This window comes from Pelophylax lessonae (assembly GCF_965119305.1).
Source record: "Pelophylax lessonae genome assembly, chromosome: 7".
NCBI classification, from domain to species: domain Eukaryota; kingdom Metazoa; phylum Chordata; class Amphibia; order Anura; family Ranidae; genus Pelophylax; species Pelophylax lessonae.
The window spans coordinates 68,524,051-68,551,349 of record NC_138774.1 but is presented as its reverse complement, the minus strand read 5'-3'; the positions used below and the strand labels follow the sequence as shown (position 1 = coordinate 68,551,349).

At 47.3% G+C, this 27,299-nt stretch overlaps 1 protein-coding gene across 1 annotated transcript in view; it reads right to left on the bottom strand.

The window, feature by feature from the left end:
• Nucleotides 1-25,466, bottom strand: part of LOC309560467 (uncharacterized protein) — a gene marked incomplete at its 3' end in the record, with an annotated part of 138,152 nt that extends 112,686 nt beyond the window's left edge. The window contains exons 1-3 of the mRNA XM_082264100.1: nucleotides 25,424-25,466; nucleotides 24,928-25,127; nucleotides 24,029-24,191 (exon numbers count right to left, since the gene is read on the bottom strand). Coding sequence (XP_082120226.1) covers nucleotides 24,029-24,191; nucleotides 24,928-25,107 — 343 coding nt within the window. The 5' untranslated portion in view covers nucleotides 25,108-25,127; nucleotides 25,424-25,466. The remainder of the gene's footprint in view (nucleotides 1-24,028; nucleotides 24,192-24,927; nucleotides 25,128-25,423) is intronic.
• Nucleotides 25,467-27,299: the final 1,833 nt, after the last annotated feature.

Here is a 27,299-nt window from a genome sequence, read left to right as displayed (position 1 = left end):
TGGAGCTGCAGCTCCAATAGCCCCTACGTTAATCTGGCCCTGAGGAGGAGGACTAGGTAGCCAACACTGCTTCTTTTCACAAATTTTAAATGAGGGTACACCCCAAAAGAGTGAGAAAGAGCAAAAATGGAACAATGGCTGGGTAAGGTCGGTATCCATTGCTATTCTGCACAAGGTACGGAAAAGTCCCGTGGGATCCATGCCTGGTTCATTTTAATGAACGTGAGCTTGTCCACATTGTCTCTGGACAGGCGGCTGCGCTTGTCTGTTATAACACCCCCAGCCGTGCTAAATACCCGTTCAGATAATACACTGGCTGCAGGGCACGCCAGCACCTCCAAGGCGTAAAGGGCAAGCTCAGGCCATGTGCCCAATTTGGAGACCCAGAAGTTGAAGGGGGCAGACCCCTCATTCACTACATGTAGGCGTGTGCACACATACTGCTCCACCATGTTGGTAAAATGCTGCCTCCTGCTAAGACGTTCCATCTGAGTTGCTGGTGCTGCTGTTTGTTGTGGCGTGCTGACAAAGCTTTTCCACATTTCGGCCATGCTAACCCTGCCTTCTGAGGTGCTGGCGGTGCCCTGGTTGAGTTGGCGACCTCCTCCTCCTCCTCCTCTGCCTTGTGCTTCCACTGTGGCCCCGCTGTCAGATGGGAATGCCAGCAGCATCGCGTCTACCAGCGTGCGCTTGTACTCGCGCATCTTGCGATCGCGCTCCAGTGAGTGAATTAAGGACGGTACGTTGTCCTTGTAACGGGGATCCAGCAGCGTGGCCACCCAGTAATCAGCACAAGTTAGAATGTGGGCAACTCGGCGGTCGTTGTGGAGACACTGCAGCATGTAATCGCTCATGTGTGCCAGGCTGCCCAGAGGCGACGAAAGGCTGTCCTCTGTGGGAGGTGTATCGTCCGTGTCCTCTGTATCCCCCCAGCCACGCACCAGTGATTGCCATGAGCTGGCCTGGGTGCCACCCTGCTGTGAACATGGTTCCATCTCCTCCTCCAGCTCCTCCTCATCCTCCTCATCCTCCAGAACTGTGCCCCTGCTGGACAATTGTGTCCCTGGCGTTTGTGTGTGCAGGAACCCACCCTCGGAGCCCCTTGCGAATGACTGCCCTGAAAGCCTTTGAAATGTTACCTCTTCATCCTCCTCCTCCTCCTCCTCATCCTGTGCCACATCCTCTTCCATCATCGCCCGAATTGTTTTTTCAAGGAGGCATAGAAGTGGGATAGTTAAGCTGAGAACGGCGTCATTGCCACTGGCCACGTTGGTGGAGTACTCAAAACAGCGCAACAAGGCACACAGGTCTCGCATGGAGGCCCAGTTATTGGTGGTGAAGTGGTGCTGTTCCGCAGAGCGACTCACGCGTGCGTGCTGCAGCTGAAACTCCACTATGGCCTGCTGCTGCTCGCACAGTCTTTCCAGCATGTGCAAGGTGGAGTTCCACCTTGTGGGCACGTCACATATGAGGCGGTGAGCGGGAAGGCCGAAGTTACGCTGCAGCGCTGCCAGGCGAGCAGCAGCAGGGTGAGAACGCCGAAAGTGCGCACAAACGGCCCGCACTTTCTGCAGCAGCTCTGACATATCGGGGTAGTTTTTAAGGAACCTCTGCACCACCAAATTCAGCACATGCGCCAGGCAAGGGATGTGCGTCAAACCGGCTAGGCCCAGAGCTGCTATGAGATTTCTCCCGTTATCGCACACCACCAGGCCGGGCTTGAGGCTCGCTGGCAGCAACCACTCATTTGTCTGCTGTTCCATGCTCCTCCACAACTCCTGCGCGGTGTGTGGTTTGTCCCCCAAACAGGCAAGTTGTAAAACTGCCTGCTGTCGTTTACCCCTGGCCGTGCTGAAGTTGGTGGTGAAGGTGTTACGCTGTCCGGATGAGGAGGCGGTAGAGGATGAGGAAGCGGAGTAGGAGGAGTTAGGAACAGGAGGCAAACTGAAGCGCCCTGCAATCCTCGGTGGTGGAAGGACATGCGCCAAATTGCTATAAGCCTCAGGCCCATCCGCCACTGCATTTACCCAGTGTGCCGTTAGGGAGATATAATGCCCCTGACCGTGCTTACTGGTCCACGTATCAGTAGTTAGGTGGACCTTGGCACAGATGGCGTTGCGCAGTGCACACCTGATTTTTTCCCCCACTTGGTTGTGCAGGGAAGGGATGGCTTGCCTGGAAAAGTAGTGGCGGCTGGGCACGACGTACTGTGGGACAGCCACCGACATAAGGTTTTTAAAACTGTGCGTCTCCACCAGACGGAATGACAGCATTTCAAAGGCCAATAATTTTGAAATGCTGGCATTCAGGGCCAGGGATCGTGGGTGGGTAGGGGGGTACTTCCTCTTCCTCTCAAGTGTTTGGGAGATGGAAAGCTGAACGCTTCCACGGGACATTGTGGAGATGGTTGTTGGTGACCCAGGTGGTGGTGTTGCTGACAGATCGTCTGTTTGCGGGGTGGCAGGTGCCGGTATCACTACAGATGTGGCTGGAGCGGCCGAGACTGCAGCAGAAGAGGAAGCAGGATGAGCCAGAGACGTTTCTTGGTTTTGAAGGTGTGTACTCCACTGCAGCTCGTGCTTTGCACTTAGATGCCTGATCATGCAGGTTGTGCTCAGGTTGAGAAGGTTTATGCCTCGCTTCAAGCTCTGATTGCACAGGGTGCAAACCACTCGTGTCCTGTCATCAGCACATTTTCTAAAGAACTTCCACGCTAGAGAACTCCTTTGAGCTGACTTTGGTGCGCTCGTTCCCTTGCTGCGTTGGGCAGTAGCGGGCGTAGTGTCTAGGGCATGGCCGCTCCGCTTCTGCACCCTGCTCCCTCTTCTGCTGTGCTGGTGGCTCTGTGCGACCACCGCCTCTTCCTCCAAACTACTCAGGTCACCTGCATGACGTTCATTCCATGTGGGGTCGAGGACCTCATCGTCCTCCACATCATCTTCCACCCAGTCTTCACCCCTGCCCTCCTTGTCGGTCTCCACAATGCTGAACGCCGCAGCAGTTGGCACCTGCGTTTCGTCATCATCGGAGACGTGCTGCGATGATCCTTGCTTGTACTCATCTTGAGAAATAAGTGGTTGGGCATCGCTGCACTCAATCTCTTCCACTTCTGGGGCAGGGCTAGGTGGATGGCCCTGGGAAACCCTGCTGACAGAGTCATCAAAAAGAAGAAGAGACTGCTGTATGGCTTGGGGCTCAGACTGCTTGCCTGATTTGCAAGGGGGTGAGGTGAAAGACGGTTGGACATCGGCTGCAGGTGCCAACTGTGACCTTTCTGCAGTAGACTGGGTGGGAGACAATGTGAAGGAACTGGAGGCACTCTCAGCAGCAAACCAATCTACTATCGCCTCCACTTGTTCTGGCCTCATCACTTCTAGGGGCGTATGATGCCCTACCAAATACTGATGCAGGTTCTGTCGCCTACTCACACTTGAGGAAGGTGTTTCACTTGTGCGTGTAGCTGGCACAGATCGACCACGTCCTCTCCTTGCAACAGGAGCTCTAGCAGCAGCACCACCACGACCCAGGCCACGGCCCCTATTTGACGCTCTCCTCATATTTCTGAAATTTAAGATCTTGCCCTAGAAAGGTCTTTATTAAATAGCGGAACAAAATAACAACAGTATCGCACGGGTGTATCTCACAGTCAAATATGCAAACTATGCCGCAATTTAATGTTTTTTACACCAAAAGGGTGTGTATTGAATAGCGGAATAGGATAAAAAACTGTGTATCTCACACGTACAAACACAGACTAGGCCCGATTAAATTTTTTCCTACCCTAAAGGGAGGATGAGGAAGAGGAGTATGGAACAGGCAGCACCCTCAAATCTTCAGAAGTATGAGATGAACCCCAAAAACTTGGAAAGGTGGAACTCACACGTACCGACACAGACTATTCCGCAATTTAATTGAGCCACAAAGGTTTTTATTGAATAGCGGAATAGGAAATATGATCAAAAAAAAGTGTATGTTTTTCACACGTACAGAAGCACACTAGGCCCCAATTACTATTGTTTGTACACCTAAAAGGATGGATGAGGAGGAGGAGGAGGAGGAGGAGGAGTATAGAACAGGCAGCACCCTCAAAGCTTCAGAAGTATGAGATGAACCCCAAAAACTTGGAAAGGTGGATCTCACACGTACCGACACAGACTATTCCGCAATTTAATTGAGCCCCAAAGGTTTTTATTGAATAGCGGAATAGGAAATATGATCAAAAAAAAGTGTATGTTTTTCACACGTACAGAAGCACACTAGGCCCCAATTACTATTGTTTGTACACCTAAAAGGATGGATGAGGAAGAGGAGGAGGAGGAGTATAGAACAGGCAGCACCCTCAAAGCTTCAGAAGTATGAGATGAACCCCAAAAACTTGGAAAGGTGGATCTCACACGTACCGACACAGACTATTCCGCAATTTAATTGAGCCCCAAAGGTTTTTATTGAATAGCGGAATAGGAAATATGATAAAAAAAAAGTGTATGTTTTTCACACGTACAGAAGCACACTAGGCCCCAATTACTATTGTTTGTACACCTAAAAGGATGGATGAGGAGGAGGAGGAGGAGGAGTATAGAACAGGCAGCACCCTCAAAGCTTCAGAAGTATGAGATGAACCCCAAAAACTTGGAAAGGTGGATCTCACACGTACCGACACAGACTATTCCGCAATTTAATTGAGCCCCAAAGGTTTTTATTGAATAGCGGAATAGGAAATATGATAAAAAAAAAAGTGTATGTTTTTCACACGTACAGAAGCATACTAGGCCCCAATTACTATTGTTTGTACACCTAAAAGGATGGATGAGGAGGAGGAGGAGGAGGAGGAGTATAGAACAGGCAGCACCCTCAAAGCTTCAGAAGTATGAGATGAACCCCAAAAACTTGGAAAGGTGGATCTCACACGTACAGACACAGACTATTCCGCAATTTAAATGAGCCCCAAAGGTTTTTATTGAATAGCGGAATAGGAAATATGATCAAAAAAAAGTGTATGTTTTTCACACGTACAGAAGCACACTAGGCCCCAATTACTATTGTTTGTACACCTAAAAGGATGGATGAGGAGGAGGAGGAGGAGGAGTATAGAACAGGCAGCACCCTCAAAGCTTCAGAAGTATGAGATGAACCCCAAAAACTTGGAAAGGTGGATCTCACACGTACCGACACAGACTATTCTGCAATTTAATTGAGCCACAAAGGTTTTTATTGAATAGCGGAATAGGAAATATGATCAAAAAAAAGTGTATGTTTTTCACACGTACAGAAGCACACTAGCCCCAATTACTATTGTTTGTACACCTAAAAGGATGGATGAGGAAGAGGAGGAGGAGGAGTATAGAACAGGCAGCACCCTCAAAGCTTCAGAAGTATGAGATGAACCCCAAAAACTTGGAAAGGTGGATCTCACACGTACCGACACAGACTATTCCGCAATTTAATTGAGCCCCAAAGGTTTTTATTGAATAGCGGAATAGGAAATATGATCAAAAAAAAGTGTATGTTTTTCACACGTACAGAAGCACACTAGGCCCCAATTACTATTGTTTGTACACCTAAAAGGATGGATGAGGAGGAGGAGGAGGAGTATAGAACAGGCAGCACCCTCAAAGCTTCAGAAGTATGAGATGAACCCCAAAAACTTGGAAAGGTGGATCTCACACGTACAGACACAGACTATTCCGCAATTTAATTGAGCCCCAAAGGTTTTTATTGAATAGCGGAATAGGAAATATGATCAAAAAAAAGTGTATGTTTTTCACACGTACAGAAGCACACTAGGCCCCAATTACTATTGTTTGTACACCTAAAAGGATGGATGAGAGGGGGAGGAGGCAGAGTATAGAACAGGCAGCACCCTAAAAAATGCTTCAGAAGTATGAGATGAACCCCAAAAACTTGGAAAGGTGGATCTCACACGTACCGACACAGACTATTCCGCAATTTAATTGAGCCCCAAAGGTTTTTATTGAATAGCGGAATAGGAAATATGATAAAAAAAAAGTGTATGTTTTTCACACGTACAGAAGCACACTAGGCCCCAATTACTATTGTTTGTACACCTAAAAGGATGGATGAGAAAGAGGAGGAGGAGGAGCATAGAACAGGCAGCACCCTCAAAGCTTCAGAAGTATGAGATGAACCCCAAAAACTTGGAAAGGTGGATCTCACACGTACCGACACAGACTATTCCGCAATTTAATTGAGCCCCAAAGGTTTTTATTGAATAACGGAATAGGAAATATGATCAAAAAAAGTGTATGTTTTTCACACGTACAGAAGCACACTAGGCCCCAATTACTATTGTTTGTACACCTAAAAGGATGGATGAGGAGGAGGAGGAGGAGTATAGAACAGGCAGCACCCTCAAAGCTTCAGAAGTATGAGATTGTGTTCACTGTACCCCACAAAGATTGTGTTCACTGTACCCCACAAAGATTGTGTTCACTGTACCCCACAAAGGTTTTGTTCACTGCACCCCACAAAGATTGTGTTCACTGTACCCCACAAAGGTTTTGTTCACTGCACCCCACAAAGATTGTGTTCACTGTACCCCACAAAGATTGTGTTCACTGCACCCCAAAAGGATTGTCTTCTCTGCACCCCACAAAGATTGTGTTCACTGTACCCCACAAAGGTTTTGTTCACTGTACCCCACAAAGATTGTGTTCACTGCACTCCAAAAGGATTGCCTTCACTGCACCCCACAAAGATTGTGTTCACTGTACCCCACAAAGGTTTTGTTCACTGCACCCCACAAAGATTGTGTTCACTGTACCCCACAAAGGTTTTGTTCACTGCACCCCACAAAGATTGTGTTCACTGTACCCCCCAAAGATTTTGTTCACTGCACCCCACAAGGATTGTCTTCACTGCACCCCACAAGGATTGTCTTCACTGCACCCCACAAAGATTTTATTCCATGTACCCCACAAAGATTGTGTTCACTGCCCTCCCTAAAGGATTGTCTTCACTGCACCCCACAAAGATTGTGTTCACTGCACCCCACAAAGATTGTGTTCACTGTACCCCCCAAAGATTTTGTTCACTGCACCCCACAAGGATTGTCTTCACTGCACCCCACAAGGATTGTCATCACTGCACCCCACAAAGATTGTGTTCACTGTACCCCACAAAGATTTTGTTCACTGCACCCCACAAAGATTGTGTTCACTGTACCCCACAAAGATTTTGTTCACTGCACTCCAAAAGGATTGTCTTCACTGCACCCCACAAAGATTGTGTTCACTGTACCCCACCAAGGTTTTGTTCACTGCACCCCACAAAGATTGTGTTCACTGTACCCCACAAAGGTTTTGTTCACTGCACCCCACAAAGATTGTGTTCACTGTACCCCACAAAGATTGTGTTCACTGTACCCCACAAAGGTTTTGTTCACTGCACCCCACAAAGATTGTGTTCACTGCACCCCACAAAGATTGTGTTCACTGTACCCCACAAAGGTTTTGTTCACTGCACCCCACAAAGATTTAGTTCACTGTACCCCACAAAGATTGTGTTCACTGCACTCCAAAAGGATTGTCTTCACTGCACCCCACAAAGATTGTGTTCACTGTACCCCACAAAGGTTTTGTTCACTGCACCCCACAAAGATTGTGTTCACTGTACCCCACAAAGGTTTTGTTCACTGCACCCCACAAAGATTGTGTTCACTGTACCCCCCAAAGATTTTGTTCACTGCACCCCACAAGGATTGTCTTCACTGCACCCCACAAGGATTGTCTTCACTGCACCCCACAAAGATTGTGTTCACTGTACTCCACAAAGATTTTGTTCACTGCACCCCACAAAGATTGTGTTCACTGTACCCCACAAAGATTTTGTTCACTGCACTCCAAAAGGATTGTCTTCACTGCACCCCACAAAGATTGTGTTCACTGTACCCCACAAAGGTTTTGTTCACTGCACCCCACAAAGATTGTGTTCACTGTACCCCACAAAGGTTTTGTTCACTGCACCCCACAAAGATTGTGTTCACTGTACCCCACAAAGATTGTGTTCACTGTACCCCACAAAGGTTTTGTTCACTGCACCCCACAAAGATTGTGTTCACTGTACCCCACAAAGGTTGTGTTCACTGCACCCCACAAAGGTTTTGTTCACTGCACCCCACAAAGATTGTGTTTACTGCACCCCACAAAGATTGTGTTCACTGTACCCCACAAAGGTTTTGTTCACTGCACCCCACAAAGATTGTGTTCACTGTACCCCACAAAGATTGTGTTCACTGCACTCCAAAAGGATTGTCTTCACAGCACCCCACAAAGATTGTGTTCACTGTACCCCACAAAGGTTTTGTTCACTGCACCCCACAAAGATTGTGTTCACTGTACCCCCCAAAGATTTTGTTCACTGCACCCCACAAGGATTGTCTTCACTGCACCCCACAAGGATTGTCTTCACTGCACCCCACAAAGATTGTGTTCACTGCACCCCACAAAGATTGTGTTCACTGCACCCCACAAAGGTTTTGTTCACTGCACCCCACAAAGATTGTGTTCACTGTACCCCCCCAAAGATTTTGTTCACTGCACCCCACAAGGATTGTCTTCTCTGCACCCCACAAAGATTGTGTTCACTGTACCCCCCAAAGATTTTGTTCACTGCACCCCACAAGGATTGTCTTCACTGTACCCCACAAGGATTGTCTTCACTGCACCCCACAAAGATTGTGTTCACTGTACCCCCACAAAGGTTTTGTTCACTGCACCCCACAAAGATTTTGTTCACTGCACTCCAAAAGGATTGTGTTCACTGCACCCCAAAAAGATTGTGTTCACTGCACCCCACAAGGATTGTCTTCACTGCACCCCACAAAGATTTTATTCCATGTACCCCACAAAGATTGTGTTCACTGCCCTCCCTAAAGGATTGTCTTCACTGCACCCCACAAAGATTGTGTTCACTGCACCCCACAAAGATTGTGTTCACTGTACCCCCCAAAGATTTTGTTCACTGCACCCCACAAGGATTGTCTTCACTGCACCCCACAAGGATTGTCATCACTGCACCCCACAAAGATTGTGTTCACTGTACCCCACAAAGATTTTGTTCACTGCACCCCACAAAGATTGTGTTCACTGTACCCCACAAAGATTTTGTTCACTGCACTCCAAAAGGATTGTCTTCACTGCACCCCACAAAGATTGTGTTCACTGTACCCCACCAAGGTTTTGTTCACTGCACCCCACAAAGATTGTGTTCACTGTACCCCACAAAGGTTTTGTTCACTGCACCCCACAAAGATTGTGTTCACTGTACCCCACAAAGATTGTGTTCACTGTACCCCACAAAGGTTTTGTTCACTGCACCCCACAAGGATTGTCTTCACTGCACCCCACAAGGATTGTCTTCACTGCACCCCACAAAGATTGTGTTCACTGTACCCCACAAAGATTTTGTTCACTGCACCCCACAAAGATTGTGTTCACTGTACCCCACAAAGATTTTGTTCACTGCACTCCAAAAGGATTGTCTTCACTGCACCCCACAAAGATTGTGTTCACTGTACCCCACAAAGGTTTTGTTCACTGCACCCCACAAAGATTGTGTTCACTGTACCCCACAAAGGTTTTGTTCACTGCACCCCACAAAGATTGTGTTCACTGTACCCCACAAAGATTGTGTTCACTGTACCCCACAAAGGTTTTGTTCACTGCACCCCACAAAGATTGTGTTCACTGTACCCCACAAAGGTTGTGTTCACTGCACCCCACAAAGATTGTGTTCACTGCACCCCACAAAGATTGTGTTCACTGCACCCCACAAAGATTGTGTTCACTGCACCCCACAAAGGTTTTGTTCACTGCACCCCACAAAGATTGTGTTCACTGTACCCCACAAAGATTGTGTTCACTGCACTCCAAAAGGATTGTCTTCACTGCACCCCACAAAGATTGTGTTCACTGTACCCCACAAAGGTTTTGTTCACTGCACCCCACAAAGATTGTGTTCACTGTACCCCCCAAAGATTTTGTTCACTGCACCCCACAAGGATTGTCTTCACTGCACCCCACAAGGATTGTCTTCACTGCACCCCACAAAGATTGTGTTCACTGCACCCCACAAAGGTTTTGTTCACTGCACCCCACAAAGATTGTGTTCACTGTACCCCCCCCAAAGATTTTGTTCACTGCACCCCACAAGGATTGTCTTCTCTGCACCCCACAAAGATTGTGTTCACTGTACCCCCCAAAGATTTTGTTCACTGCACCCCACAAGGATTGTATTCACTGTACCCCACAAGGATTGTCTTCACTGCACCCCACAAAGATTGTGTTCACTGTACCCCCACAAAGGTTTTGTTCACTGCACCCCACAAAGATTTTGTTCACTGCACTCCAAAAGGATTGTGTTCACTGCACCCCAAAAAGATTGTGTTCACTGCAGCCCACACACAGAAAAATGGATGTGGATCACTGACACCTGCCTATCTCCTATCCCACACCACACAGCAATATCGTTTGTAGTTTGTAGAACACACTTTCCCTAAAATTCAGCAGACTCTGTCCCTAACAGGATTGAGAAGAGATCGTAGATCAGGAGAACTAACTGCAGACCCCACCCCACACAGCAATATCGATTGTAGTTTGTAGAACACACTGACCCTATAATTCAGCAGACTCTATCCCTAAAATGCCTACAACTCGCCCTGCCTAAACACTCCGACCTGTCCCTCAATTCTATCCGGACACAAATGTTTTTTTCCTGCCTATCTTTCCCTAATCAGCAGCCAGCACGTTGATGTGTGCTCTGTCCCTGATCTAAGCAGCATAATGACGCCGCTGCGGCTGCCTCGAACTTATAAAGACTTGGTCACATGCTTCAGACGGCCAATCACAGCTACTGAGACATTTGCAGGCATGGCTGGGATGGCTTAAGGCACACCAGTTAAACGATTGTTGATTGGCTGTTGAAAGCCCGCCATGAAAAGAGAGCCAAAGCATGCAAAACCCGGAAATAAAACGACCGAACACGGATTTTTACCCGAATATACAGTAAAGTGTCCGTGTTCGTGTTCGGGTAACAAAAATCCAATTATTCAGTACGAACACGAATAATACAGTCCGTGTTCGCTCAACACTAGTCAACACTAGGCCTTTACGTGTATCCTACATTATGGGAGGTTCATCAGCTGTAGAGCTGTCAACTTCTCATGTACCTGACTGATGAGCCCGAGTGCAGAGGAAGGCCTCCCTTACGTATCTGACTTGCGGCCCCTGGTAGATCAGACAGGTGGCACGGGAGAGCAGATTGGTATGAGGGTCTGGCGGGTCAGCTGTTGAACAGGCAGCTCCATGGTCCCAGATGCTTTAAAGGAGACAACCAGCATGTAGGAGGATCCTTACAGCAGGCAGACTGAAGGCCGGAATGCCCCAGTCCACACTCACGCTGGGGGCTCACAGGCAAACGGATCAGTTCATAGGCCGAGTCAACAACAGGCAGGGGGCGTGGAATCCAAAGGTGCAGGCAGGTTCAAGGTCAGAGGGGAGCCGAGGTCAGGTGCAGGCAGAAAGCAAGGGGAGTCCAAAAGTCAAGCTGGGTCATACAGGAGAAATAAATCACAGAAGCAGGTAAACAGGTGCAGGGGTCACAGGAAGCTGCAGATCAGACAGCAAAGACACAGTGCGGCTGAGCTGTTTAAATAGTGCAGCCTGTTGCCAATCACTGAAATTAGTCTGCAGACTCTGCATTAAGTTAACCCTTAGGTGGCAGACCCATGACAAGGGCCTCTTCAACTTCTGATTGGGTCATATCTGTCAACAGGGTTTTGGTTATCAGCACGGGGTTAAGCATAAGTTTGACTGTCACATATTAGAATAGAGTAGGGACCAATCTTATGGAAATATGTTATCATTACTGGGTAGATGTGGGAGGTAATCATCAATTAGATGGAATAGCTATTATAAATTGGTCCTCCCCCCATGTCCTAGTCCATCAATAATGACATGGGTGAATGGAAGAATACGAGGTGGAGGGAGAGAATGAGGGTAAATCCTGATGAGAGGTTTGGGTTTCTCATGAGACTGGTCTCCACTTGTAGAACCCATATAACATATAAAAAGAATCATACATTAGTTATAAGACTCAAAGTGCCTCATATGATTTGGTGATGTGATAAAATAATTGGTTGAAGGATAATACTGGGACTTAGGAAGGGGGGGGGGGGGTTAGGGAGGATAGTGAACTTGCATTAGAAATGGATGGGATCAGGGGTCTATTGCTAGATTTTAGTGCGCAAGCTCATTTGTGGATGAGGATCGTGGTTGCTATTGGTAATATCCACCTTTTGATATTTAGCTTTAGTTCATGTGTAGGGGTAGTTGGGAGGGAAGGAGGGGGAGTTGTTGAGGGTCATAGAGTGCATTTGTTTGGTCAATCAGATAGTGAAGCATGTTAGCTTTATACATTACCGATCGTGGGTTTGAGGTGAAGGGTAGATGAGAATTTTGCGATCCGGGAGTGTCAAATCTCTTTTGGGGATGTTGGGTTCAGTTCAGTGCAAATAATTGGGTAGATTTTGTTTATTGGCAATCCAAAAAGCAATTCGTGGGGTTTTGGCATGTAGAAAAGGTGTGTTCGGGTTGAGAGGGGTCAGCTGGTTGCATACAAGTGGGTCCCAAAGATGAGAACAGGGAACATGCATCCTTTTATATATGCAGCTATTCCAGTCTCTCCTTGGGAGGGGGGGGTCTACTGTGGACCGGTGAGGCCGTGGGACTGCGTTCCTGTGGATTCCTGAATCCAGGGGCCAGGTGCTTCTTGGATAGGTGGATCTTCTGCATCTGATGTGGAAGTTGTCCCTTTCTGGTATGGTATCCATTGATGTGGCTCTCCCAAGGTGAAGGGGACGGAAGCTTTTATACCAATCAGGGTCATCAATATGTGGTATAATAAGTGTGTTGCAAAAGGTTGTCAAATCTTCTGGTACACCCATGGTAGCGGTGCGGCCTTGCGAGGTAGCTGAGAGACAGAAGGGGAATTTCCAGCGGTACTGAATCTCTCTGGAGCGTAGCAGTTCCAGGAAGAGGTGTAAGTCTCTTCTCTGTTGGAGTGTGATGGGAGAGAGATCCTGGAAAATGTTGATGTCTGTACCCTGATAAAGCAAATTTTGGTGGTCTCTGGTCCTTGTTAGGATTTCTTCTTTAAGCTTGAAATTTATTAAACAGCATACAACATCTCTAGGGGGGGTCATGGTCTCTGCCCCTGAGCCTTAGTGCTATATGCAAGCGTTAAAATTCAATGGGAGATTCAGGGGGTCTGCCTAGTATGTCATTGAAGATAGCAATGGTTGTCTGGGTAATTTGGCTTGGTTCTATTGTTTCAGGTAGTCCTCTTACACTCAAATTGTGTTGGTGACCTCGGTTATCCAGATCTTTCATGTATCTTTGTAAGTCTCTAAGCTGCATGGTTTGGAATCTGGAGGTTGTGTGTAGAGATGTATAGAACTGTTCGCCGGCGAACAGTTCCCGGCGAACTTAGCATGTTCGCGTTCGCCGCTGCCGGCGAACATATGCGATGTTCGGTCCGCCCCCCATAAGACATCATTGAGGCAAACTTTGACCCTGAACTTTACAGTCAGCAGACACATTTCCAGCCAATCAGCGTACCTCCCTCCCACACCCTCCCACCTCCTATAAATAAGCAAGGGCAGCATCCATCTTAGATCATTCTGAAGCAGTGTGTGTAGTGAGAGTAGGGAGAGCTGCTGCTGCTGCTGCTGCTGCTGTTAAGCTAGGGACAGTTAGTCAGTGTTCCTGGTCTTGCAGTGTTCTTGGTCCACTACTGCTGTAATATCAGCACCCCAAAAAGCCCTTCTAAGGGCTGGTATTTGTGTTTTGTTTTTTTTTTTATATATATATATATATATATACCTAGCGTCCCCAAAAGCCCTTTTAAGGGCTGGTAATTGAGTTGTTTCTTCATATATATATATATATATATCTATATCTATCTAGTGTCCCCAAAAGCCCTTTTAAGGGCTGGTAATTGAGGATTTTTTTATTTATATATATATATACATATATATATATATATAGTGTCCCCAAAAGCCCTTTCAAGGGCTGGTAAGGTAATAGATTTTTTTCTTATATATATATATATATATATATATATATATATATATATATATATATATATATATATATATATCTATTGTACACTGCAGTTGCCTGCCCGCTGTGTGTGAGAGGCCACAGACCTACCACAGACTGTACTGTGTGCACACCACACTCATTTCGGGTGGCACAGGCACAGTACCTGGCATTTTAAAAAATATTTTTTTTTCCTCTGTCATAATTGCAGTGAGTGCTGTGTCAGGTCCACAGAGTGCACTGTACCCACTGCAGTGCACTGCCCACCACTGATATATATACGTTGGCACAGCATCTTGTTGCAATAAATTGAAAAAAAAAATATTTTTTATTATTGCAGTTGCCTGGGCTGCCAGTGACTGTCAGGTCCACAGAGTGTACTGTGCCCACTGCAGTGCCACTGTGTGCCCACCCACCACTGATATATAAGGTGGCACAGCAGCTTGCAAAGTAAAAAAAATATATATTTTTTTTTAAATTGCAGTTGCCTGGGTGCCAGTGACTGCTGTCATGTCCACAGAGAGTGTACTGTGCCACTGCCCACCCACCACTGATATATAAGGTGGCACAGCAGCTTGCAAAGTAAAAAAAATATATATATTTTTTTAAATTGCAGTTGCCTGGGTGCCAGTGACTGCTGTCAGGTCCACAGAGAGTGTACTGTGCCACTGCCCACCCACCACTGATATATAAGGTGGCACAGCAGCTTGCAAAGTAAAATATATATATATTTTTTTAAATTGCAGTTGCCTGGGTGCCAGTGACTGCTGTCAGGTCCACAGAGAGTGTACTGTGCCACTGCACACCCACCACTGATATATAAGGTGGCACAGCAGCTTGCAAAGTAAAAAAATATATATATATTTTTTAAATTGCAGTTGTCTGGGTGCCAGTGACTGCTGTCAGGTCCACAGAGAGTGTACTGTGCCACTGCCCACCCACCACTGATATATAAGGTGGCACAGCAGCTTGCAAAGTAAAAAAAAATATATATATTTTTTAAATTGCAGTTGCCTGGGTGCCAGTGACTGCTGTCAGGTCCACAGAGAGTGTACTGTGCCACTGCCCACCCACCACTGATATATAAGGTGGCACAGCAGCTTGCACTCATAGTACAACAGTAACAACACATTAAAAAAAAAATGACAGGCAGAGGCAGGCCACCCCGCAAGGGCCGTCGTGGTCGTGGTGCTGTGATTTCCTTAGGCCCTAGAATAATGCCCAGTGTTCAGAGGCCACCACAGACCCTGAACTCAAAAAATTCTGAGGCCATAGTTGACTGGCTTACACAGGACACCCAATCGTCTACAGCTTCCGCTCGGAACCTTAATGCACCATCCTCCTCCAGCTCAGCTTCGGGCACCTCTCAATTTACCACTCGCCAGCCCGCCGGCACCACCACCAACACTAGCACCACAGCCGCTTCACTTGATCCGTCAGAGGAGTTATTTTCACATCAGTTTGAAGAAATAAGTGATGCGCAACTATTAGTGCCAGAGGATGTAGATAACGGGGATATGTCTCAGTCAGGCAGCATTATACACATGGACGTACATTGTGATGATGATGATGTTGTACCTGCTGCTGCTGCCTTTGCTGAGTTGTCAAGTGAAGCGGCTGATGATGATGATGTGTCTGTGGATGTCACCTGGGTGCCTGCTCGAAGAGCAGAAGAAGAGGGGGAAAGTTCAGATGGGGAGACAGAGAGGAGGAGGAGACGAGTTGGAAGCAGGGGGAGGAGGTCATCGCAAGGAGCTAGTGGCGCAGTCAGACAGCATGTAGATTCGGCACCCGGGGTCAGCCAGACAGCACGCCAATCAACGCAAGCTGTTGCCACCACCAGAATGCCGTCCTTGCAAAGCTCAGCAGTGTGGCATTTTATTTGTGTGTCTGCCTCTGATATCAGCGATGCCATTTGTAACCTGTGCCAAAAGAAACTGAGTCGTGGGAAGTCCAACACCCACCTAGGTACAACTGCTTTGCGAAGGCACATGATCTCACATCACAAACGCCTATGGGATCAACACATGAGTAAAAGCAGCACACAAACTGAAAGCCACCATCCTCCTCCTGGTCCAGCATCTTCAGCCACGTCAACCACTGCTGTCCTCCATGCCCCCTATCAACAACCCGCCCCTCCGCCTCTCACCTTCAGCAGTTCCTGCTCGTCACCTGCCCACAGTCAGGTGTCTGTGAAGGAAATGTTTGAGCGCAAAAAGCCAATCTCGCAGAGTCACCCCCTTGCCCGGCGTCTGACAGCTGGCTTGTCGGAACTCTTAGCCCGCCAGCTTTTACCATACAAGCTGGTGGAGTCTGAGGCCTTCAAAAAATTTGTCGCTATTGGGACACCGCAGTGGAAGGTACCCGGCCGAAATTATTTTTCACAAAAGGCAATCCCCAACCTGTACTCTATTGTGGAAAAGGAAATCATGTCACGTCTGGCACACAGTGTTGGGGCAAGGGTCCATCTGACCACTGATAGCTGGTCTGCAAAGCACGGTCAGGGCAGGTATATAACGTACACTGCGCATTGGGTAAACCTGCTGGCGGCTGCCAAGCATGGAATGCGTGGCTCTGCTGCAGAGGAGTTGGTGACACCGCCACGACTTGCAGGCAGGCCTGCTGCCACCTCCTCTACTCCTCCTACTCCATCCTCTTTGCTAACCTCCTCGGCTGAGTCCTCTTCTGCTGTTGCGTCTTGCTCCACACCAACTGCACCCCCCCAGCTCCCCAGGGGCTATTCCACATGCCGGATACGACAGTGTCACGCTGTCTTGGGGTTGACATGCCTGAAAGCAGAGAGTCACACCGGACCAGCACTACTGTCCGCCCTGAATGCACAGGTGGATCAGTGGCTGACCCCGCACCAACTGGAGATCGGCAAAGTGGTGTGTGACAACGGGAGCAATTTGTTGGCGGCATTGAATTTGGGCAAGTTGACACATGTGCCGTGCATGGCACATGTGTTGAATCTGATTGTGCAACGTTTTGTGCAGAAGTACCCAGGCTTACAGGACGTCCTCAAGCAGGCCAGGAAGGTGTGTGGCCATTTCAGGCGTTCCTACACGGCCATGGCGCACTTTGCAGATATTCAGCGGCGAAACAACATGCCAGTGAGGCGCTTGATTTGCGACAGCCCGACACGTTGGAATTCAACACTGCTAATGTTCGACCGCCTGCTCCAACAAGAAAAAGCGGTCAACGAGTATTTGTATGACCGGGGTGCTAGGACAGCCTCTGCGGAGCTGGGTATTTTTTTGCCACGCTACTGGACGCTCATGCGCAATGCCTGTAGGCTCATGCGTCCTTTTGAGGAGGTGACAAACCTAGTGAGTCGCACTGAAGGCACCATCAGCGACATCATCCCATATGTTTTTTTCCTGGAGCGTGCCCTGCGAAGAGTGCTGGATCAGGCCGTAGATGAGCGTGAAGAGGAAGAGGAAGAGTTGTGGTCACCATCACCACCACCAGAAACAGCCTTACCATCGATTGCTGGACCTGCGGCAACACTGGAAGAGGAGTGTGAGGAAGAGGAGTCAGAGGAGGAATGTGGCTTTGAGGAGGAGGAACACCAACCACAGCAGGCATCCCAGGGTGCTAGTTGTCACCTATCTGGTACCCGTGGTGTTGTACGTGGCTGGGGGGAAGATCACACCTTCAATGACATCAGTGAGGACGAGGAATTGGACATGAGTAGCTCGGCATCCAACCTTGTGCAAATGGGGTCTTTCATGCTGTCATGCCTGTTGAGAGACCCTCGTATAAAAAGGCTGAAGGAGAACGACCTGTACTGGGTGGCCACGCTACTAGACCCCCGGTATAAGCAGAAAGTCTGTGACATGTTACCCAATTACCGGCAGTCGCAAAGGATGCAGCAGCTACAAAATAAGTTAAAAACTATGCTCTACACAGCGTATAAGGGTGATGTCACAGCACAACGGGAATCCAACAGGGGAAGAGGTGAAAGTAATCCTCCTCCTACCACCACAACCACGCCGGCAAGGACAGGACGCTTTACAGACGTCTTGTTGATGGAGGACATGCGGAGCTTTTTTAGTCCTATGCATCGCCACAGCCCTTCGGGGTCCACCCTCAGAGAACGACTCGTCCGACAGGTAGCAGACTACCTTGCCTTAACTGCAGATATCGACACTCTGAGGAGCGATGAACCCTTGACTACTGGGTGTGCAGGCTTGACCTGTGGCCTGAGCTATCCCAGTTTGCCATTGAACTTCTGGCCTGCCCCGCTTCAAGTGTGCTGTCAGAAAGGACCTTCAGCGCAGCAGGAGGTATTGTCACTGAGAAGAGAAGTCGCCTAGGTCAAAAAAGTCTTGATTACCTCACGTTTATTAAGATGAATGAGGCATGGATCCCGAAGGGACTGACAGTGGGGGATGCATTTGACTAAAAAAGGCCTGGTGATGACTGAGATGCCTTGGCCTAAAAATGGTCCACACGCTGCTGTATATAATCATTCTCTGCATGCCGGATGACTTACGTGACGTCTCCGCCACCAACTACGGTTCAAGCAGCAATGTTTTAGTGCACTTTCTGCCTTAAAACCTCAATTTTTCAGGCCGCTGCTACAGCAGCGGCTGCAACAATACCTACTTTTTCATGCATTTGTACATGCCTAATTTTTCTGGCCTCTGGTGCTACACTGTGGCTGCAAAAAAACAAAAAACAAAAAAAAAGGCACATACATGTGTCAATTCCCCTTCGTGATCGTTACCTTGTCGTGGTGAAGGGGCTTGCGTATCACAATGAAGCGATCACCTCTAGGATTGTGTTGGCACACCCCAGATGATAAGGTCGTTGCTTCATTGTGTACAGACCAAAAGCGATCCGCAGGATAATTTTTCATAAAAAAAAACATTCATTTTCTTTCATTCTTTCTGCGGAGCTGGGTATTTTTTGGCCGCGTTACTGAATGCTCATGAACAATGGCTGTAGGCTCATGCGTCCTTTTGCAGAGATGACAACCCTGGTGGTCAGTCGAACCCAAGGCAACATCATCGACCTCATCCCATATGCGTTTTTTCTGGAGCGTGCCCTGCGAAGAGTACTGGATCAGGCTGTAGATGAGCATGAAGAGGAAGAGTTGTGGTCCTCATCACCACCAGAAGCAGCCTTGTCGTTGTCAATTGCTGGACCTGTGGCAACGCAGAGAGAGGAGTCTGAAGAAGAGAAGTCAGAGGAGGAAGGTGGCTTTGAGGAGGTGGAATACCAGCCACAGCAGGCGTCCCAGGGGGCTTGTTCTCACCTTTCGGGGACCCTTGGTGTTGTATGTGGCTGGGTGGAGGAAGAGACCTTCAATGATGTCAGTGAGGACAAGGAACGGGACATGGCTAGCTTGGTATCCAACCTTGTGCAAATTGGGAGTTTGCGGTTGTGCAAATGGACTGACTGACTGTTAAACGGGGAGTTTGGTCTGTCAGAGTTTGGTCTGTCACTGTGAAGCGGGCGACGGGCGTAACCCTTACACTACTTGACCGATAAAACATCATACCTGATCGTATTCACACACTGGATGTTCTAGTGCTGGTTTACACTGCCGCTACCACTAAAGTAGCGTCGCTTCCAGTGCGACTTTGGCGCGACTTAGCGCGACTTTGGCGCGACCTCATCGCGAGGTGACTTTTTATTTGGCCAATCACAATATCATGTTTTGTGACCGTCACCTAATTTCCTTTTCCTGTTTTTTGTTTTACATATTTCCCCATGTGTGCAGTGTTGTCTGTGTCATAGCTCAACTGATAGGCATGTTTGCCTTGGCATATCATATTTCAGCTTGCCAGAAAGAAAAAAAGACAGCTGGAAAGACACTGCATTAGTTTTCTACTAAAAATCATAAGAAAAATGCTGTTTTTTTTGGGTTGTGGACATACTACAGAGCTGAAACTTGACAGGTACACTTTTTAGACCCCCCAGACACTAAATACAAAAAATGACATGCCTGCCTAAAAAAATGCCCGATAAATGCCTGCAAGAGAAAAAGCCAGCCGCAGAGAAGCCGTATTCCTGAAAATATAAGAAAAATGCTGTTTTTTAGGGGTTCTGGACATGCTACAGAGCTGAAACTTGACAGGTACACTTTTGTGACCCCCCAGACACTAAATACAAAAAATGACATGCCTGCCTTAAAAAATGCCCGATAAATGCCTGCAAGAGAAAAAGACAGCCGCAGAGAAGCCGTATTCCTGAAAATATAAGAAAAATGCTGTTTTTTAGGGGTTCTGGACATGCTACAGAGCTGAAACTTGACAGGTACACTTTTGTGACCCCCCAGACACTAAATACAAAAAATGACATGCCTGCCTAAAAAAATGCCCGATAAATGCCTGCAAGAGAAAAAGACAGCCGCAGAGAAGCCGTATTCCTGAAAATATAAGAAAAATGCTGTTTTTTAGGGGTTCTGGACATGCTACAGAGCTGAAACTTGACAGGTACACTTTTTAGACCCCCCCAGACACTAAATACAAAAAATGACATGCCTGCCTAAAAAAATGCCCGATAAATGCCTGCAAGAGAAAAAGACAGCCGCAGAGAAGCCGTATTCCTGAAAATATAAGAAAAATGCTGTTTTTTAGGGGTTCTGGACATGCTACAGAGCTGAAACTTGACAGGTACACTTTTGTGACCCCCCAGACACTAAATACAAAAAATGACATGCCTGCCTAAAAAAATGCCCGATAAATGCCTGCAAGAGTAAAAGACAGCCGCAGAGAAGCCGTATTCCTGAAAATATAAGAAAAATGCTGTTTTTTAGGGGTTCTGGACATGCTACAGAGCTGAAACTTGACAGGTACACTTTTGTGACCCCCCAGACACTAAATACAAAAAATGACATGCCTGCCTAAAAAAATGCCCGATAAATGCCTGCAAGAGAAAAAGACAGCCGCAGAGAAGCCGTATTCCTGAAAATATAAGAAAAATGCTGTTTTTTAGGGGTTCTGGACATGCTACAGAGCTGAAACTTGACAGGTACACTTTTGTGACCCCCCAGACACTAAATACAAAAAATGACATGCCTGCCTAAAAAAATGCCCGATAAATGCCTGCAAGAGAAAAAGACAGCCGCAGAGAAGCCGTATTCCTGAAAATATAAGAAAAATGCTGTTTTTTAGGGGTTCTGGACATGCTACAGAGCTGAAACTTGACAGGTACACTTTTTAGACCCCCCAGACACTAAATACAAAAAATGACATGCCTGCCTAAAAAAATGCCCGCTAAATGCCTGCAAGAGAAAAAGCCAGCCGCAGAGAAGCCATATTCCTGAAAATATAAGAAAAATGCTGTTTTTTAGGGGTTCTGGACATGCTACAGAGCTGAAACTTGACAGGTACACTTTTGTGACCCCCCAGACACTAAATACAAAAAATGACATGCCTGCCTAAAAAAATGCCCGCTAAATGCCTGCAAGAGAAAAAGCCAGCCGCAGAGAAGCCATATTCCTGAAAATATAAGAAAAATGCTGTTTTTTAGGGGTTCTGGACATGCTACAGAGCTGAAAATTGACAGGTACACTTTTTAGACCCCCCAGACACTAAATACAAAAAATGACATGCCTGCCTAAAAAAATGCCCACTAAATGCCTGCAAGAGAAAAAGCCAGCCGCAGAGAAGCCATATTCCTGAAAATATAAGAAAAATGCTGTTTTTTAGGGGTTCTGGACATGCTACAGAGCTGAAACTTCACAGGTACACTTTTTAGACCCCCCAGATGCTAAATCCAAAGAAATTTTTTATTTTTATTTTTTTTTAATTTTTCCAATAATTGGCTCTCTATCAAAAAATTATAATTTTTAAGAACTTTTTTTTGCGTGATCCCTCTCCGGCATGCCACAGTCCAGGTGTTAGTCCCCTTGAAACAACTTTTCCATCACTATTGTGGCCAGAAAGAGTCCCTGTGTGTTTTAAAATTCGCCTGCCTATTGAAGTCTATGGCGGTTCGCCCGGTTCGCCGGTTCGCGAACATTTGCCGATGTTCGCGTTCGCCGTTCGCGAACCGCGAATTTTAGGTTCGCGACATCACTAGTTGTGTGGAGTTGATGGATGGAATCCTCATGGAGGGATGTTTTCTCCTCTATTTCGTCGACTCTCACTGCCATGGCCTGTATGTCTCTCCTGAGATCTGTTATGGCGGAGGCCACGGTGGCTTTAATGTTATCTGTCACTGACACGAGGTCTTGTAAGCTGAGGGATGGTACACAGAGGGGTTGAGAGGGTGCCTCGGTCATCTGTGTGGTTTGGTCCTGGCTCCTTCCTGCAGGACTGAGGACTGGAACTGGAGGAGCGTGCGGCCCGAAATGTGACTCCGGTATGCTGTGGCTCATCTGCGCTCCCGTGTCCCTCGGGAGCGGGAGGGGGATGTGTGCGCTGACGATTTCCCCATGTCGGTCGACGGTTTTTAAAGGAGAGGCTCTGCTTAAAAATAGAATTTGTCCTCCTGTAGCCGGGAGCTCAGACGTTAGGCGGCCATTCAGGTCTGGCTCCAAATCACGTCCTCTTTTTATTTAACTTTATTAATTGTTTTATTGCTTTTACTAGTAAGGTTGGTGATCAGTGATTTTTAGGGGGACTGCGACATTGCGGCGGACAAATCTGACACAAAGTGACATTTTTTGAGGACCAGTGACATCAATACAGTGATCAGTGCTAAAAAAAAATGACCTGTCACTGTATAAATGACACTGGCCGGGAAGGGGTTAACATCAGGGGCGAGCAAAGAGTTAAATATGCTCCTAGGGAGTGCTTTCTAACTGTGGGGGGAATGCTGTGATTGGAGGAAAACTGGAATTTGTGTTCCTGCTTAGCAGAACAAAAGGATCCCCATTTTCCTCCCTTACAGAACGGCTGTTCTGCTTCTCCTCTGAACGATTGGCGGGTCCCGGTGGCCAAAGCGGCCGCCAGACCGGCTGATTGGCTCCCGCTGTGACTAATCACAGTGCGAGCAGGGCTCCGGCGGCATGCGTGCGCCTCAGGTACATGATTTTGCACTTAAGGGCCGCCCTGCTGCAGTATATAGACGTGGGGCGGTCCTTAAGTGGTTAATAAGTTGATTATTTAGAAGGTGGAGCTTTTTGTACAATATATATGTCTTGTTTTTTATTATAAATTTGTACTGTGACAAAGGCTTTTCTGCAGAAACATGTAAGCTCTTGTGCTTTTTACTTACTTTCATGTATTAAAAAAGTTACTATAAGGACCAACGGAGTTGCTGTTTTTTCTTTTCGTATTACTAACGGTAAGGCTGGCCATACATGATACAATTTTCTTACAATTTTCTGTCCAGTTTTCTTGAAATTTACCTTCAAGTATGTAGTACAAAGGCCTGCCTAATTAGATACAAGTGAATGTGTTGTTTAGCTTTGACCTCACATTATGTGGTTTGTGGTAGATCTAACTGAAAATTGTACAACAAAAGTTGAACATGTATGGCCAGCCTTAGTGTTTTATCAAAATTTTTCTGATCCACAGGTTTTTTTTTGTACTTTCCTGCAGTGTTTTAGGGAGGGGAAAGGAAGACAACTTGAATAGGCAGACCTTGTCACTGAGGTGCAAGGTTCACTTTAAGAAAAGCATTGATAGCATAGGTATTTAATTTTGCTGAACTTATGTTAGCCTTGCCTTTGGCAAAGTCGATCAAGAAATAAATAGCACAATGGCATTGCTCAAGGGTGTCAGTGCTATAATATAAAATTCAAAACATGCTAATGTAAGTTAGTTACTAGAGATGGCTTTGAGCGTGTTCGAGTTCCCACGTGCCCGATCTCGCCAGGAAGCTGACACTGCATTCCACTAATCGCAGGCACTGAGACATTTCCCAACCCGGGAAATGTCTCACTGCCTGTGATTAACAATGTTGGCTTTCTGGCAGGATCTATTAGTTACATACAAGGTGAAACTCACCATAATCTTTAAAAACCAAAGTGGCTAAATCGGTCTTCGCTCTGTCACTGAATGCATCACTGCGATCCACAAAGGCCTCCTTTAGACACTCGTAACCGGCTAGAACAACTATCGGGTCATTGGCCATAAAGATGGTGAACACTGGTCCATACTGCTCACTTAGCTGAAAATATATTTGAAAGTTAAATTTATTATACTGTAGTACTACACATAGCATGAGTCTCAAGGTGTACCTGAAAAAAATTGGGTCTCTACTGTAGAGAATACTATCAAAAGCTCACTTGGCAGAAACTAAATGCATAAAGAAGATCAATGGACTGGTCATTGGTCTAATGGAGCAATACTGATGGTAGATTATTACATTGGCATAGGTCAACTTTAAAGCATACCTGTGTTTCTATGTAGAGTAAAGCAACCAGTTTGCTTTCATGACTTCTCCCCAGAAACACATATTCACTTTCTCTATTCTCCCACTGCCCTGTTCAGCTTCTGGCACTAAAGAAACTACCTAGTAGTACCATATATGAAGAAGCATGTAACTCACTCTGTGTAAGTACTCTTGAGTAAGCCCCAGTATTGTCACATGGTGGGACGAGCCATTGAATGCCCATTACATACATCAAAAAACCTTTGAATTGTACCTTCTCTATTTACTTCACCTTAGAGACTGGCACTTTTCCATGCAGACTGGACTTTCATTTTTTTTTTATTTTTTTTTTATTGTTGTGGATCTGTATTCCTATGTGCTCACCCAGAGCCAGACTGGGGGATCAGATCCTATCCTTGCAGCTAAAGTACAGAACACACATTTATGGCTGTAATCAATGGTTTCTATCATATCCATAGTATTAAAAAAATGTTACTTTTGCGACTTTTGTATAGTTTGGATCTGTACTTACCTTCACCAAAGACTTGGGCAGTTCTTTAGTGCTCATATGCAGCATAGTGCCCAGTATTGGCAGTGGGGGTGGTCCGGGGGGCATATCCTTCCACTTCATTTTCCTCTTAGTTGTGAAGAAGTAGACAACAAGGCTGACAAAGACAGCCAGGAGAAGGGTCCCTGTTATTCCCAGCTCCATTGTCACTCCAGGTCTGAAGTCTACATACAGGAAGTATAACCATTATATATTGTGTAATAAAGTGTTATCTTGCAACTTGTCATTTGCTCTCACATAAGTCCAATGTACAGTTTGAAGACAGCCCTATGCAAGTGACATCATCTTTGATATGTACATTCAGTATACATTTGTTATCTCAAGTGATGTTAAGCTAGATTAGGATAAAACATCTTTAATATCTGAAATAACAGTTTTTTTTTTTTTTTTTATATCCATGATGTAGCCTGTATTTGCTTTCACATCAATGCATGAAATATTGGTAAAAATAAATACTTACAGTGCTAAACAGAGAATCCCTCTATAAGCTCTGTTCTGCTGTGCAGTGGCGTCGGCAGGGGGGGGCTGACCTGGGCTATAGCCCCGAGTGTGCTCCCCAAAAGCCCCGGGTCTCCTGTTGCTTTTTTAAAATGATTAGCCCCGAGTCCCAAAGCCTGGGTTTGGCCGAGAACTCGGGGCTACATACCTCAGCAGTGTAAGATTTATAAAGCACATCCAATGATTGGTGGGCAATCCGGGGCAGCCAAGGAGAGTGAATGCAGCTGTCAAGTTTCAGCATTGATGTCGGGTGTGGGCGAGGCCGGTATGCCACGCCCACCTTCCTCCCCAGACAGCTTCTGTTTCTCTATGCACGGAACAATGGGGCGGAGCCCCACATACCGGTCCCGCCCACACCCGAAATCAATGCTACTTGACAGCGGCAATCACTCTCCTGCCTTGCGGCTGCCCCAGATCACCCACCAATCACTGGATGCAGTGGCGTAAAGGGCACTGTGTAAAGGGCAGGCAGTGGCAGCTCCTTCAGTCCGGGGACTAGCGGGGGCGGAGCCGCGGCGGGAAGGGGGCGGGGCATAGGCGGGAAGAAGGGGGCGGAGCCTCGGCGGGAAGAAGGGGGCGGAGCCTCGGCGGGAAGAAGGGGATTGCCCATTGCCCAAGTGTGTGCTCGGTGCTGGGTAGTAGAGGGATGGGGAAGCTGCATATAGAGGAATTCATCTTTCCCTATTCTTTCTGCAGCTGCTGAATAACTGATTCTCCTCCTCTCCCTCCTGCAGGAAGAATAGGGAAAGATTAATTCATCTATATGCAGCTGCCCCATCCCCCTCCTATACAACTTCTTTTGCTGGCTCGTCAGTGCTCTTAACCCCCCCCCCCCTCCAGTGTTCTAATCCCCCCTCGGTGCTCTTATCCCCCCCCTCAGTGCTCTTATTCCCCCCCCCCCCCCTCAGTGCACTTATCCCCACCTCAGTGCTCTTATCCCCCCCCCCCTCAGTGCTCTTATCCCCCCCCTCGGTGCTCTTATTCCCCCCCAACTCTCAGTGCACTTATCCCCGCCTCAGTGCTCTTATCCCCCCCTCAGTGCTCTTATCCCCCCCCCTCAGTGCTCTTATCCCCCCCCAGTGCTCTTATCCCCCCCCCTCAGTGCTCTTAACCCCCCCACCCAGTGCACTGGACTGCCCCCTGTTCTTTAGCCCTCCACCAGTGCTCTTCAGCTCCCCACTGTGCTTTTCATCTCCCTCCCCCCTATGCTCCCTGTCCCCCCCAGTGCTCTCCACCCCCTGCGCCTTCCAACCCCCCTGCAATGCTTTCCAAACCCCCTCTTAATACTCTCCAGTCCCCCACCCCCACCCCACCGTGCCCTTCAGCTCCTCCAGTGCTCTCTGCTTCACCTGTGCTCTCCGGCCCCCCTAGTGCTCTTCTATCTTCTATCATGTCCTCAGTCTCTGAGCATCTCTTGTATCATGTCTGCAGTCTCTGACCGTCTCCTGAACCATGTCTGCAGTCTCTGACCATCTTCTGTAACATGTCCTCAGTCTCTGGCCATCTTCTGTTTAATGTCCTCAGTCTCTGACCATCTCCTGTATCATGTCCTCAGTCTCTGACCATCTCCTGTATCATGTCCTCAGTCTCTGACCATCTCCTGTATCATGTCCTCAGTCTCTGACCCTCTCCTGTTTAATGTCTGCAGTCTCTGACCATCTCTTGTATCATGTCTGCAGTCTCTGACCACCTCTTGTATCATGTCTGTAGTCTCTGACCATCTACTGTACCATGCCTGCAGTCTCTGACCATCTCCTGAACCATGTCTGCAGTCTCTGACCATCTTCTGTAACATGTCCTCAGTCTCTGGCCATCTTCTATTTAATGTCCTCAGTCTC